The sequence below is a fragment of the Triticum aestivum genome, chromosome 6A (genome assembly GCF_018294505.1).
Source record: "Triticum aestivum cultivar Chinese Spring chromosome 6A, IWGSC CS RefSeq v2.1, whole genome shotgun sequence".
Taxonomy (NCBI): domain Eukaryota; kingdom Viridiplantae; phylum Streptophyta; class Magnoliopsida; order Poales; family Poaceae; genus Triticum; species Triticum aestivum.
The window spans coordinates 559,752,692-559,768,835 of record NC_057809.1 but is presented as its reverse complement, the minus strand read 5'-3'; the positions used below and the strand labels follow the sequence as shown (position 1 = coordinate 559,768,835).

The following is a 16,144-nucleotide window of genomic DNA, read 5'->3' as shown; positions in this document are numbered from 1 at the left end:
CACTATGACCGGCCTGATAGCACGGGATACATACAACCGGTTTGGATGGCGGTCCAACACTAGAATTGGTGTATAGGCATTTAGTCTGATTTTTACAGGTTGTGGACTTGTTTATCTTTTTTAACTCTTTTCGAGATTTTGTACTGCACTACTTACTTGTTGCAGACTTCATTTAATAATAGGACCCTGATATCTGGCACAAGTGTGTCACATCGCTAATACAACCACACACACATCATTCCTTCATTTTAATTTCTTGTATTAGGATGAATCACTCTTTTGCATACATTTTTTCTCGAATTGTGTGCACACACTAGAGGACAAAAAATCTGATCTCATCCTAGATTCTCCTTATCTCGAAAATTCAAAATGTTTTTAGCTCAAAACCATTGGTCCAATGCAAAAAACATTTTCACATAAAAGATTCGTCGTGATGAGATCTTCAAAACTAGATCCCATGTTGGTATTTTTTGATGACTTTTTTTGGTCAAAAAGTTGACACGCCTCGGCCACATAATTTACCACACAGGTGGTATGTAACTTACCGTGCTATTTCCACATAAGTTATCGGAAGCATCAAAATTGCTTCCCAACCCTTTGCACATGCATATGCATTTATGCACTAGAGGACAAAAAAGTTGATGTCATCCTAAATTCTTCTTATTTTGAAAATTCAAATGTTTTGTAGCTCAAGCCATTGATCCGATGCAAAAATTGTTTTCATGTAAAAGATTCGTCGCGACAAGATCTTTCAACGAGATCCCATGTTAGTATGTTTCGATGAATTTTTTCGTGTCAAAAGTTACCATGTGTGAGCTACATAAATTACATTTTCACATAAGTTATCGGGGTATTTTTTTTCAACAAGCTTTTATTCTCTTTGGTCAAAGTTACCGTGATGTTTGTATGTAAGTTACCGGGTATGTGGTTCGTATATTATCGTGCGATTGTTCACATAAATAACCGGGGGCTATCTTTTTGAACAATTTTTCCCTCCTCGGCCAAAGTTATTGCGGTGTTTGTACGGAAGTAATCGGGTATGCAGTTCACATATTACAGTACTATTTTCACATAAGTTACCAGGGTATGTTTTTTAAAAAACAATCATGCTTGGTGAAACTTATGATGTATTCGTATGTAAGTTATCGTGTATATATATGGTTTGTGTATTACCATGCTAATTTTTGTTGGGAAACACAGTAATTTCCAAAAAAAAATCTACGCACACGCAAGATCATGGTGATGCATAGCAACGAGAGGGGAGAGTATCGTCTACATACCCTTGTACGGAAGCGTTATGAAAACATGGTTGATGTACTAGTACGTCTTCACGGTCGAACGATCTAGTACCGAAGACACGACACATCCGCGATCTGCACACGTTCAGCTCGGTGACGTCCCGCAAACTCACGATCCAGTAGAGCTTCGTGGGAGAGTTTCGTCAGCACGACGGCGTGTTGACGGTGATGATGTTGCTACCGGAACATGGCTTCGCCTAAGCACCACTATGATATAACCGAGATGGATTATATATGGTGGAGGGGGGCACCGCACACGGCTAAAGATCAATGATCAACTTGTGTGTCCATGGGGTGCCCCCCTCCCTCGTATATAAAGGAGTGGAGGAGGGGGAGGGCCGGCCCTCTATATGGCGCGCCCTAGGGGAGTCCTACTCCATCCGGGAGTAGGATCCCCTCCCTTCCAAGTAGGAGTAGGAGAGGAAGGAAGGAGGAGAGAGGGAGGAAGGAAAGGGGGGCCGATCCCCTTCCCAATTCGGATTGGGCTTGGGGGCGTGCCTCCCTCTTTTCTCTTCCCTCTCCTTTATTTCACTAAAGCCCAATAAGGCCCATATACTTCCTGAGGGGTTCCGGTGACCTCCCAGTACTTCGGAAAAATGCCCGAACCACTCGGAACCATTCCGATGTCCAAATATAGGTTTCCAATATATCGATCTTTATGTCTCGACCATTTCGAGACTCCTCGTCATGTCCGTGATCAAATCCGGGACTCCGAACTACCTTCAGTACATCAAAACACATAATCTCGTAATACCAATCGTCACCGAATGTTAAGCATGCGGACCCTACGGGTTCTAGAATTATGTAGACATGATCGAGACTCATCTCCGGTCAATAACCAACAGCGGAACCAGGATGCTCATATTGGTTCCTACATATTCTACGAAGATCTTTATCGGTCAAACCACATAACGGTATATGTTGTTCCCTTTGTCATCGGTATGTTACTTGCCTGAGATTCGATCGTCGGTATCTCAATACCTAGTTTAATTTCGTTACCAGCAAGTCTCTTTACTCGTTCCGTAATGCTACATCTCGTAACTAACTCATTAGCTACATTGCTTGCAAGGCTTATAGTGATGTACATTACTGAAAGGGCCTAGAGATACCTCTCCGACAATCGGAGTGACAAATCCTAATTTTGATCCATGCCAACTCAACAAACACCATCGGAGATACCTGTAGAGCATCTTTATAATCACCCAGTTACGTTGTGACGTTTGGTAGCACACAAAGTGTTCCTCCGGTATTCGGGAGTTGCATGATCTCATAGTCATAGGAACATGTATAGTTATGGAGAAAGCAATAGCAACAAACTAAACAATCATCGTTCTAAGCTAACGGATGGGTCAAGTTAATCACATCATTCTCTAATGATGTGATCCAGTTAACCAAATGACAACTCATGTCTATGGTTAGGAAACATAACCATCATTGATTCAACGAGCTAGTCAAGTAGAGGCAAATTAGTGACACTCTGTTTGTCTATGTATTTACACATGTAGTAAGTTTCCGGTTAATACAATTCTAGCATAAGCTAACGGATGGGTCAAGTCAATCACATCATTCTCTAATGATGTGATCCCGTTAATCAAATGACAACTCATGTCTATGTTTAGGTAACATAATCATCATTGATTCAACGAGCTAGTCAAGTAGAGGCAAACTAGTGACACTCTATTTGTCTATGTATTCACACATGTACTAAGTTTCCGGTTAATACAATTCTAGCATGAATAATAAATATTTATAATGATATAAGGAAATATAAATAACAACTCTATTATTGTCTTTAAGGCATATTTCCTTCAATTTTCACATAAGTTACCATAGTATATTTTGAAAAACTATTTTTTTCCAGGGTTATGTTTTCAACAATTTTTTTGGGTGAAAAATTACCACAGTGTTTCTATGTAAATTATCAAGTATCCGGAGTGTATCTTATCATACTGCCTGGGCCTCAGCTCGTCAATGCTCAAATCATGCACTTTCCCTTGTCTTTGCAAGGCTATCTTCAACGTGTATGCTCTCTATACCTCTCGCTTTCAATACACGAGAAAATAATTGCAAGGCTGTTAGCAATGTGCTTGGTCTTCTAGATGAAGATTGCTTTCTCTCTGCTCATGAGAACGTCTCCGGCAAGTTGTCATCAAAATCCTTCATCATATAATTAGAGAAAAGGCCAACTACTGGCTGCAGCGTGGCAAGGTGCGAACTACACTAGAAGGAGACGAAAAATCTTGCTACTTTCATGCCTTTGCCTCAGCCCGGCTGAGACGCAATGAAATCACTGCCTTATAGTAGACAGAGTAGATTTTTTCTCACATGATGTGTAAATTTCAGTCCTAACCAATTTCTACTCAAACTTACAACGGCCCTCTTTCACCCCTTCCTGAGACTTATCTCTGCAAAACCTATACCAATCACAAATTCCATATCTAAGATCTCTAGATGACCCCTTCCTGGACAAGGAAATATTTGATGCCTTCTTCTCCATATACGTGATTGCTAACCCCGCCAACTGGCTTTGGGCTTGGTTTCCATAGAAGCTTTTGGCCCTTGTTAAAAGAGAATTTGCAAGATTTTTCTCGAATTCTACCACAACCGTGCAGGCATTTCCTGCCTTAACAGGGTGACTATCATTGTAATCCAAAAATAATCAGATGCCACAACACCCGGTGCCTTTTGACCCATCTCGCTTCAAAATTGCCCCATAAAGGGCTAGCGAAGCTCCTGACCTTATGTCTAAAACATCTCAATGCCGCTCTTAGTTCATGCCGACCAGACAGGCTTCCTCTCAAGTAGAAACATGTCGGAAGAATTTCTCTACGTGGCTGGCTGACATCCTACATTGTGCACGCACAAACGCACCCAGTATGATTTTTTTTTGTATTGTCACATCTTACAACACTTGTTTGTCAGTTTCTACCCGCACAAAACCAGTATGAAATCCAGTGAAAGCATGGAAATATTATTTTATTTTATCATCAGATACACATAAAGATGGCAATGAGGCCTCGAAACCGTGTCCCTGCGGGATTTTACCATATTAGGGGGCGGGGATGGGCATGTTTCGATCGCCTCAGGGATGCTCATGGGTAACATTTAAAACCCGCCAGGTTTCGCAGGTGCAAACCAGTTCCAACACTACCCACACCTGAAACCTGCCAAACCCGTGAAACATATGACATGTGGTCCCTAGAATAGACCAGGGTTGGCCAAAAGCCCATTATCCCGCTTCTGTGCACCCCAAAAATCTCAAACTCACGCACCTGTCTGCTTACCTCCTGGTACCGCCTTTCAAATGTGGCAATTGTTTTTTATGACCGCTCAAGAAGATGGTTCCCCATGGGTTTGAAAAATCCAATGAGGACAGAGATGGGCAAAAACCTATCCTCGCACGTGGTTTCACGGACGGGGACGGGCTTGGGTTTCTCTCACGGGGATGGGGATGGGCAAGCAAAACCCGACGGAATTCGTCTCCGTTGCCATCTTGGGATACACATGATAGAATGCAGTTGCACTTCCAACTTTGCAGGAACTCCAAAAAACTACAATCACACACTCACAACTAGCAAATTTCTTTCTCTAACAAATTTCTGAGCAGTTGGGGCTATGATTGCCTAGGTCGATCATGCGGCACTCTGGCTTGCTTGCGAGCGGTGAATGTCGAGGCGATGGCCCCGGAAGGTGGTGACGGTTGGTTGTGCATGGCACACCAGCTTGGCTGATATCGGGGTGGCGGCCCCGTGTTGTGTCGGCCGCCTTGGTGTTGGGTGGTTTGAACGACACGGTGTTCTTGTGGCACGCTATCTTCACCTTCAATGTTGGGGTGGCCTTGACCTACTCGCCCATAGTGGTCTGGTTTCTCTCTCCTTCATTCACCAACAGTGGGGTTCTGCAGTGTGGTGGTGTCGTACCCCTTTGGATTCATTTGGTGCGACGGCAAGTTTGGGGTTGCATGTGTCTTGGTTGCCTCGCTCCAGCAGCCGGTGGGGGACTTTCTACCCTTTGTATCCCATTCTTGTCTAGTTTTCTCTAAGAATTAACATGCAAAAATATAATTAAGAGATAAAGAAAGTTAACACTGTGTATTGGTTGGGATGTGCCAAGCCGGACAGTAGTGCAACATCTGGGTGACACGTGAGAGACCAAATGGCAAGCCAATCCGATGAACCCTCCCACAAAAAATAAATTTCATGTAATTGTGGGCACATAACCCATGTACCATATATTAAACTAGTAAAAACATATATTACATTTGAACTTAGTCCAAAGGCCGAGAAGGCATGAGTTGCGACACTGGGCTGCCTCCTCTATTATACCTCGCCTCCGCCACTGTTGTACCATCGTATTCAGGGAATCCATGGTGAGGATAGCTGTCATCATCCTCTTCTTATTCATTCTCTTTCATTAGAACCCCTCTTTCTCCGTGCTTGGTCCAACAGTTATAGCCGGACATGAAACCGGACGTAAATAGGTGTATGTGAATGGTTCTTGAGTTAGAGTGATTGTGATCATTCTTACAGACAACACATAGACATCACGTAAAACCATCCGCCCGCTTGTTTGCCTCAGCCGCAACCAGAAAAGTATGCACGCTATTAATGAACTGGGTAGAGCATCGGTCATCCTACATCAATTGCCGGCTCATCTTCACTACACAACACCAAAAAGACCAAATTAATACAAGTTCATACATAAAGTTCACAGACACTTATTCTCATAAAACAACATACAAACTCTCTAACTAAAGCATTTAAATGCAACAACAAATGTGATCAAGATTGCAACTAAGGTAACAATTGATCCAATGGCATAGTGATACCAAGCCTGTTTATTAATGGCATATTTTCTAACCTTTCTAATCTTCAAGCGCATTGCATCCATCTTGATCTTGTGATCATCGACGACATCGGCAACATACAACTCCAGTTTCATCTTCCTTTCTTCAATTCTTTTCAATTTTTCTTTCAAATACTTATTTTCTTTTTCAACTAAATTTAACTTCTCGACAAGAGGGTCAGTTGCAATTTCCGATTCACGTACCTCCTAGATAAAAAAAATATCTATGTCAACTTGATGGGCATAATTTTCATAAGCACAAAATGCAATAAATAGTTATAAAAGAGAATATACCACATCTGAATCATAAACCGGACGAGGGCCGACGGGGACGGATATCAAAACCATGCCACTATGTATAACAAACAATGTACGAGTAACAAAATTATACAAGTAACTATCTAAATCACGCAAACATGTTTTTTTTATAAAAAGGATAAGAACAAGAGGTTCACCAAGGTGACGTCGGCGACGGGACGGTGCGGGCGATCGACGGTGGTTAGGACGGGGACGGGAAGACACTAAGTAAACCACACCTGCATATGCAAACTAAGAAGTTAAATTGAGCTCAAATTGCATATAAATCAAATAAACTCCCACATATAATTACTCCCAAACCAAAACCCACAAATCACTATACTTATATCACTATACTTATAGAGCATTGCAAGAACTAATCTAGCAATGAGAAATAAAAGGACAAAGTTGCTAACCTTTGTAAACACTTGGATGGATGGGGTGCCTTCAAATCTTGAAATTTTTTGGTAAAAATGGAGTATAAGCTCGAGCAAGAGGGGAAGAACAAAGAGGAGAGGAAAAGGGGAAATGGGCTCGGGCTGGACGAAGGGTTTATATAGGGGCATCTTTAGTCCTAGTTGGTTATACAGACCGGGACTAAAGGTGTACCTCTAGTCCCGGTTTGTGATACAAACGGGGACTAAAGAGGCTCGCGCGGGTCAGCCTGCCACCACCCCTTTAGTCCTAGTTTGTGGCACAAACCGGGACTAAAGGTGCGCCACAAACCGGGACTAATAACGCCTGTGCCCTAGCCATTGGAACAGGGACTAATGATCATATTATTACCGGGCCGTAATCGAACAAGGACTAATGAGGCGAATGTAAGGTCGTTTTTCTACTAGTGCCTTTTGGTTCATTAGGTGTGACGATGAGCTTGGGGTTGCATGTGTCTTGGTTCCCTCGCTCCAGCAGCTGCTGGGGGACTTTCTACCCTTTGTATGTTGTTCTTGTCCGGTTTTCGCTAATAATCTGAAAAACTCTCTTCCTCTCCTGTCGATTTCTTGGAAAAAGAAACTTGTCTATACTATGCATATCTCTACGACAAGTAGTACATTTCCCTACTACCCATACATATATACTAGAAGGGTTGGGTGTGCTTTGCCGCACTATTGAATTTGTTGGGATTCTTAAATTTCTTTATTCACTCTATTTCAAAATATGTGGTGTATTACTTTTTTAAAAAAGTCTAACATTTTTAAGTTTTATCAAATTTATAGAGAAATGTATCAAAATTCATAATATCAAATCGGTGATATTAGCTTCATTATTAATGAATTTTCATTTTTTTTGTTTAATACTGTGTATGTCAATTTTTTGGCTCTGAACTTGGTCAAAGTTAAAGAAATTTGACTTTCCAAAAAATCAGTAACCCTTATATTTTGAAATTGATGGACTATTTAGTTTGGTTGGTGGGGGAGACGACGGAGTGTGTTTTATGTTTATTTATAATATGGTTATTTGGTGGGCCTTCCACAGTGTGATTATGTGCTATCCGCTAATCAACCCATATTTATGTGGGAATATTTTTCATCAGTGGTAGCATGTACTATATTCGTGCTATAGTATCACATGGTGGCGGTTTTTTCTAGGTGATGGGAGTCTGCGAGGGGTTGATATGCTTTTATAGGACGGTTGCTGCTGATTACTTTGAAAAATCGTTAGCCCAATCAAAATCGTAAATCAAATCCAAAATTAAATACCTCAATCGAATGAAAGAGTTTTAAAATTAGGGAACATAGAGAATTAAAATAATTAAATGAGAAAGCTCCATGAGAAATTGTTGACCCAGTCAAAATTGGGTGACCCAAATGTAAATAATCGCCTCAATTAATTGTGAAGATTTAAAAATTAGAAAGCGTAGTATATTGTAAAAATATGAAAGAGTTTTGAAAAATTGTTGACTCGGTCAAAATTGAATGACCAAATCCTAATTAGAGACCTCAATTGATTGTGAGGCCTCCAATCCTAGACAGCTTAGTGAAGTATATTGTTTTCTATCACAGTAGCTACAGATGCATTAGCACTAAAAGTAAGAAAAGGCAATCTCGGAAATATAACACAGGGGTTTATCCTAGCTCACCAGATGGTATTTTCTAATTCCATCCTCCTTTCACCATAACTCGTTAGTATTACGTGTCGATGCATCATGTGCCCCACGGACGCAAAGCGTATCACCATAGGGGATTTTGCTAGTATATACTCCCTTCATTCCACAATGTAGTGTCTATGAATTTTCATGAAAGTCAAACTTTGTCAACTTTAACTAAATGTATAAAGAAAACTGTCTACATATACAATACCAAATATTTATATTCTAAAAATATAACTCATGATGTATTTAATGATGTGCATTTGGTATTCTAGATGTACCTACTTTTCTCAATAAATATGGTTAAAGTTTGTAATGTTTGACTTTTGCAAAAATCTATAGGCACTACATTATGAAACGGAGGGAGTATAATACATTGTGATCTAGGCAGTACGTCAGAATTATGATTCTACCCAAAATCATCCCAATCGAAATGGTTTCAGTGACCGGTTAACCTAAACCTAACAACTAGAGTAATTTATTGTCCCAACAAAAAAATCTGTGTAGCTAGTGACTAGTGAGAGATGAAGAGTAAACAGAAACTTTACACCCCTTCAGCTTTGGTTATCACGCTTGATTAGTCACTCTCCCTCAACGTCAAGCTAGGAGCGGTTAGTGGTTGTGCAGATGGTAGGAAGTAATTAAGTCACAAAGAAAGCTGAGAGCTGAGCTCGATCGAGAACATCATTTCCAAACTTTGAATATTAATTGGCACAACTAAAACAAGCGTGATGGTGCGAGGATCTTATATAGAGCCCTTGTTCCGTCTAATAGTATGCAGTACATGCGTGCGACTCTCGCCCTTCCTCACGTGGAGCAGTTCACGATGCCATACTACCACTTCGTCCTATGCCTCTTCTGGGCTCTCCTCTACCACGCCGTCCTACGCGCTCTTTCTGCCGCCGCCAAGCAGCCCCGGCCGAGGCTGCCACCCGGTCCGTGGCAGCTTCCGATCATCGGCAGCCTGCACCACCTGTTGCGCGGGCTCCCACACCGCACCATCCGCGATCTCTCCCTCCGGCATGGCCCGCTCATGCAGCTCCGGGTGTGCGAGCGCGTGGCCATCGTCGTCTCCTCCGCCGAGGCCGTGAGGGAGATATACAAGGGCAACGAGGCCAACTTCTCGGAGCGGCTCAGCAGCCCGGGCATCGACGAGCTCTCAAGGCATGGCCAGGGGATTATCTTCGCGCCATACGGCGACCACTGGCGCTTGCTTCGCCGGATCCTCATGACGGAGCTGCTCAGCGCGCGGCGCGTCGAGGCGTTCCGGCGGATCCGCGAGGAGGAGGCGGCTCGCCTCGTCTCGTCGCTTCAGGCGATGTCCGATGGCCGGCTAGTGAACATCGACGAGCGGCTCGACGAGTTCATGACAGACTCGGCTGTGCGCGCCATCTTCGGTGACAAGCTGCCGGACAGAGTCGCGTTCATGAAGAACGTTAAGCAAGGAGTGGACCTGTCGTCGCTGTTCGACCTCCGGGACCTCTTCCCTTCGTCGCGGCTAGTTCGGCTGCTGCCGCGCAATGGTGGCAAGGCGGAGCGGCACCGTCAAGAGATGTTCCGGCTCATGGACAACATACTTAGGAGTCACGAGGAGAGAAGGGCAGCCAGAGATGGAGACGACGAACAGGACATGGTCGACGTGTTGCTGAGGATCCAGAAAGAAGGCAATATGCGAGTTTCCCTAACCGACGGAGTCATAAGGGCACTGCTCATAGTAAGCTCTCTCGGTCTTGAAACTCCAACCTTTCAATTACTCTCTAATATAAGGTGCATCTATTTTCATAAAAGTTAAATTGTAGCATATATGTTTGACCAAGATTATAATATAAATATCAATATCTACAATATAAAAAATATGAAAACACTTTCCATGATGAATCTAGTGATCATACAAATTTAGTATTGTACATACTGATATTTGTTTTCTAAAAATTAGCCAGACATGAGCGCATTTGACTTCAAAAAAAATTAATACACCTCAACGTTTTGGTTGAATGGAGGAAGTAATTGTCTAGCACTTTAAAACATGTTGCTTCTTCCACAAAGTCACTATTTTTTTGTTTTTTTGCGGGTCAACAAGTGTATATGTTAATTAAGCAAATAGTGCTACACTATTTGGTATTAATCAGTGATGGAGATTAAAAGATACCCCATTCGCATGATAGAGTATCATGGTTTAGTTAAAATTCTAATGAATTCATTAAGGCGAATAGTAGGAATTTGGGGCAGTCACCGCACACTCCTACTTGAGCGATTACAGCCGTTAAATCTGGCGTCGCCGTTTCGTCGCCCTCCCCCCCCCTCCCCCACTCCAGCGGGCGGGACCGCCTCCCCGTGCGTCCTTCCGCATCTGTCTCCCCATGCGTCCTCCCGCCTCTGCCTTCGCATCCGGCTGCGACTACATCGCCCCTGCTTGCTTGTAGCTCCTGTGGACACCTTCTCGCCATCGACACCGTCGTGCCCGGGCACAGCGCCTCAATATCGGTTCCAGCTCTGCTTCGGCTGGTTGTAGCAAAAACAATTGCTGGTTCCAGCTAAAAATCAATGCAACAAAAACATAGCGCCCATTCGTCGCCGCACCTAATGCCATCGTCGCCTACTGCAGAAAAAAATCAAAAGAGGTTCCAGCAGAAAAAAATATATTAAAAAATTATGGCGGTGGCGGCATCATCATCCTCTCAATATGCAGAAAAATCGAAAAAATGTTCTAGCAAGAAAAATGCAGCAAAAAAGTCATGGTGGGGACCTCTGTCGCCACCCACTACCATCCTCGCCTACTGCAGCAAAGTCAAATGTTGGTTCCAGCAAAAAAAAAGTGGTACCAGCAAAAATTTGATGTAACAAAAAATCATGCATGGCAGCAACGGCACCACCATCCTCTCAATTTGTAGCAAAATCAAAGAAGATTCCAGAAAAAAATAGAAGTGATTCGACGGAAAAAATATTGATGTGGCAAAAAATAATGGCGGCCATCGTCGTCGTTGCCCACCACCATCCTCACCAGTTGAAGCGAATCCCCCGGCCGGTCCCCAGCACCGCACCTTATCGACACGACAAGCCATGACCTCCCCCCTTGCCGCACGCGGTGGTTGGTGCCTCCTGAAGTATCGCCCATTTGCAGGGGAGGTTGACGCGGGGTGGAGGACGGGTAGGTTGGTGCGGGATTGACGACGGTCATCGTTGGTAAAAAAAATTTATTTAGGAAGCCGCCGCAGGGGAAGAAGATGCGTGAGGGGAGAAGAAAAGACTTAGGGGTAGAATGAATGGCTAGGAGCGCTTCGTGTGACAGGATAAGAGAGACTTATGGGTGTTTGTTTCTAGGGACTTTTTGGTGTAGGGACTAGAAAAAGTCTTTCTTAGAGACTTTTTAACCAAACATGAGGAACTACTAATAAGGACTAAAAGTTGCTTTGTAGAACTAAATGAAGAAGACTCTCAAGCAGAGTCTTTTTTGTGACTTTTTGAGACTTTTCCAACAATGCTCCTTCATGCACCCATTGGCCGCCGTCCCATGGTGTTGTTTGGTTGTTATTTTTCTGTATACTAAAGGTAACATGATCATTTAATAACCTCTAAGAAGAAAAAATCACTTATGAATCAAACAGGCCTTTAAGCCACGGTGCGTGGGCCTGTTGCCAGCATGTACGTGACCGGCGGAGTCTTTTCCAGTCGACCGGTTTTAAACGTTTTCCATTCATTAATCAGATTTGGTACTCGCATTTCATTCTCCCCAGCAGATTTTTGCCCCGCGCGATCAAGTACGCCCGACGACAAGGACAACCAATCAACGCTAACTTTTGCTCGTGGATTACTGCTAGCGGATGTTTTGGACAGCGGCAACATGCACGTCAGGTGACCACTGGATGAAGAGCTTAGGTGCTCCGGAGCAGCAGATATTCTCCCCGACTCCCCGTACACGATCCCTGATCGATCCGCCGTTGGCCGGTGCCTTTGGTTCAAGCACCTCACGTTGATGGATTCGAGCCGGTGTTTTTCTAAGCACGGACAGATCGACCCTGAGCAGAGCAAAGCTTGGACTATGCTGGTTGTGTTCATGATGAGCAGTACGGATAGGGAAGAGGAGCGAGCAGTATAATTTATTTTTTCCGCGGAGAGACGAGCTTCAAAAAACACGAAGTTACCCTTTTATTTTTTAATTTTTTTAAGGGGATATACCGAAGCGGAACCCTAATAACAAAACTGCCTTCGCTCCAAAATATTAGGCGTAGTTTGAATCTCTTTCTTTCATCAATTCTTAGTACAATAATATTTTACTTTTTAACCGTTGACTAAATATTGTACGTGAGATTTACAGTTAAAGCATGAATTTGAATAGTCAAACGGCACTTAGTATCTACTAAAGGAAAAGGGGAAATGGGACTAATAAAGCTGATTATGACTAAACCTTATGCAACTTGTGTGACTATCATTTTCGCAGGATGTCTTCGGTGCAGCACTTGACACCTCAATTACTACTTTGCAATGGGCGATGGTTGAACTGATGGCGAACCCAAGCGTGATGCAGAGGGTGCAATCTGAGATAGACTGTGTCCTCGCCGGACAGGCCGCGGTACAAGAGGCTTCCCTAAAAGGCATGCAATACCTGAGGGCAATTATTAAAGAGACCTTGCGACTGCATCCTCCTGCTCCGTTCTTTCCTAGATTGTGCATGCAAGACTATAAGATTCAAGGATACGATGTACCACAAGGAGCGATTCTGCTAACCAACATATGGGCAATCTCTAGGGACCCAAAGTATTGGGATGAGCCACAGAAGTTCATGCCAGAGAGGTTCGAAGGCGTGGGTGTTGCTGACTTTAGAGGTGCGGACTTCGAGTTCACTCCTTTCGGTGTTGGGCGGAGGATTTGCCCTGGGATCAACTTTGCGTATGCGGACATTGAGATTGCGTTGGCTAGCCTTCTTTACCATTTTGACTGGGAGCTGCCTCCCAGAGTTGACCCAAGGAAAATAGACATGACAGAGGTGTTTGGAGCAACTGTTCGAAGGAAGGCCGAGCTATTTTTGTGCCCCATTCGTCGTGTCCCCCTCTATAAATGAATAACATTTGTTGAACCACATCATCTTTAATGTAAGCAGCTCGCATATATGTACCTTATGTAATCATAATCTGTATTTCTATAAAGTACAGTTCAATGTACACATTTAAGAAAAATAACATGTGGTGTTTTATAATAAACCCTACCCACCTTGTAGTTTTGTGTGGCAAAATATCTTTCATAATGTCTTACTTGTGGAATAATTGTAGATATTATCTATGACAAAGGTTATCATCAATAATGGTCAAAATATTTGTTCTAGTGTACTCCCTAACACATCTACCATAGGTGATATTTTTTAAGGACACTCTTTATTGATCTCTCAATGCCTGCATCAATATAATGGACAAAACCCATCAAATACACATTTATAACCTTTAGTAAAAAAAGAGGTGAACTCTTCTTTTGTTCATTTCTTAGTTGAGAGGTTCATTTTTGTCGGGAAATTCACTTTTTGTATGGAAGTTCATCCAAGGTTTTGGTCACTACTTGGTAAATTCGGTTACCTTCGAGTAACTGCGCTTCTCAATCCCCCATAGTAAATATAGTTACCAAGGGAAAATATGTGTTTTTCTGAAAATGTTGAATCCAAACACTCCATTGTTAAATGGCTTGACATATCTATGTAACATCACACCACAAGCAAAGGTGCAGTGGTAAATTGGTGCGCTGCTCCCCTAGAGGTCAAAGGTTATGCTTTGAGTGCACACAATTTTTTTGTTATTTGTTAGATGCACCGGTTGAATGGCAACATTTTGTTGGCGGCGTGGGTCGAACCGGCGACTTGGAAGAACGGAATGGATGCAGAAGTCTAGATAATGTGTGAGTAGCAATCTCTAGTCCTAAAGAGAGAGTTGATAGTCTGGTATTCCGGTTTATTTTTATCCGGTTTTTTTGTCTCACCTCCCATCACCCCTCCCACTGGTTTTTATCTCTTTACAAATCTCTACTCAGGGTATCTTCAACACTGACCCGCAAATTTGCTCCGGTATCTGTCCGCCGACTAGGGGACCAGTTCACGGAAACTGATAGCGGAGGCCACCATCCAATGTTGTATATATACATTTCAACCATTATTTGAACTAATTGGACGAAATTCATGCTAACGCGTATGATTTCATATAAAGCGGAGAAAATTCATTACATTTTGGACAATTTTTAACTAAAAGGGCCATTTGCAATACTGTCCCTAACTCAAACCACCTATTCAGATTTGCCTCTAATTTCGAAGCCTGCTCATATTTGCCCCTCTGCCGTTAGGTAATCTTACAGAAATGCCCTTCGGTGTCGTTTTCGTTAGGTCAAAGGCCTTTGACCGTCTACGGACGTTTCCCGGACATTTTGCCCCCGCCTCTATGTGTCACTTACATGCGGGCCCATTCTAAAAGAATAAACTCTTTCTCTCACCCCCCCTCTTTCACACACACTTACATGTGCCCCCCTGATGAAGCTATGTACCTAGGGTAGGGTCATGGACCTGTCCAAACTGCCCTACCCAAGGACATCTCTAGAAGAAATCACCTTTCAATCGACTTGGAAGTGTTCCACTCGACAGACTCGTAGACACTCGACCAAGAAGCGATCACTCGACCAAGACCAAACCACTCGACGGCCAGGAGACCTAAAGGCACTCCGCACGCTAACGGTCGGTTATTAAGTAGCTTTTATGATCATCATAGCACTTTATTAAGGGCGTTACCAGTAACGCCCGACCTCAATGTATTTAAAACCCTCATAACTGAGGGCCAGAGGGGTCCGGCGAACTCTATATAAGCCACCCCCCTCCTCGGTGTAAAGGGTTTGCACCCCTGTAAACCATACACGCATAATCCAGTCGACCGCCTCCGGGCTCCGAGACGTAGGAATATTACTTCCTCCGAGAAGGGCCTGAACTCGTAAACCTCGTGTGCTTACAACTTCTCCATAGCTAAGATCTTGCCTCTCCATACTTACCCCCCTACATTACTGTCAGACTTAGAACCACGACAGTTGGCGTCCACCGTGGGGCAGGTGTTTTAGCGATTTGTTGGAGGAGTTGCGATCTTTTCTGATCTGAATCATCATGGTTTCCGGCGGAGTTTTGGTGGAGGGCCGCGAGATCCGTCTCAGCGCGCTCACGTTCATCGCCGACGACTCCGCTTGGCTTCAGGAGGCTCCGCTCGACGCGGACGCGCTCCCTGTCCGCGGGGCGACGCACTTTTGCGCGTGCGTCCGTGGCATCCTTTTGCGGCAACCGTCGACCCCCTACCGGTCGGCTCCTGTGTTGTCCTCCCTCCCTATTTCCCGCCGGCACAAGCGCTCCGGTCGGTCGAGACTTCAGCGGTGGGTGAGACACGCTGTGGCACGCCAGTCAGCCACCCCTCAAGTCGTGGCGATCGAGCCCGATGAATCCCTCTACGGCCTGTTCGATCTGTCGACTGGCTCCGCAGAGACCGCATCCGAGTGCGACAGCAGCGATCTGGCGGCGGAGGTTCTGATGGTCGATGGACCGCCCAGTCCTCCCGGTTTTCCCCGCACTGACGGAGGCGCAGGTGGAGGCGACCCGTCGCGTCCCCAT

General features: G+C 43.9%; 1 protein-coding gene and 1 non-coding gene across 2 annotated transcripts; one reads left to right on the top strand and one right to left on the bottom strand.

Moving 5' to 3' along the window:
- Window positions 1-5,396: 5,396 nt before the first annotated feature.
- LOC123132689 (U2 spliceosomal RNA) lies at window positions 5,397-5,589 on the bottom strand. Its single transcript, XR_006464973.1, has one exon. It is a non-coding gene; the product is annotated as a U2 spliceosomal RNA (small nuclear RNA).
- A 3,737-nt stretch (window positions 5,590-9,326) lies between these two features.
- Window positions 9,327-13,722, top strand: LOC123131037 (desmethyl-deoxy-podophyllotoxin synthase). The gene is made up of 2 exons (XM_044550810.1): window positions 9,327-10,243; window positions 12,968-13,722. Exons 1-2 carry the CDS (start codon window positions 9,356-9,358, stop codon window positions 13,586-13,588), a joined length of 1,509 nt encoding a protein of 502 aa, XP_044406745.1. The 5' UTR covers window positions 9,327-9,355; the 3' UTR covers window positions 13,589-13,722.
- Window positions 13,723-16,144: the final 2,422 nt, after the last annotated feature.

Bases quoted from the DNA above. Each gene is read 5' to 3' on its own strand.
- LOC123131037 (XM_044550810.1), top strand. From the start codon at position 9,356: ATGCCATACTACCACTTCGTCCTATGCCTCTTCTGGGCTCTCCTCTAC. The intron at 10,244-12,967 runs GTAAGCTCTCTC...TCATTTTCGCAG, and splicing joins TCATAAGGGCACTGCTCATA to GATGTCTTCGGTGCAGCACT.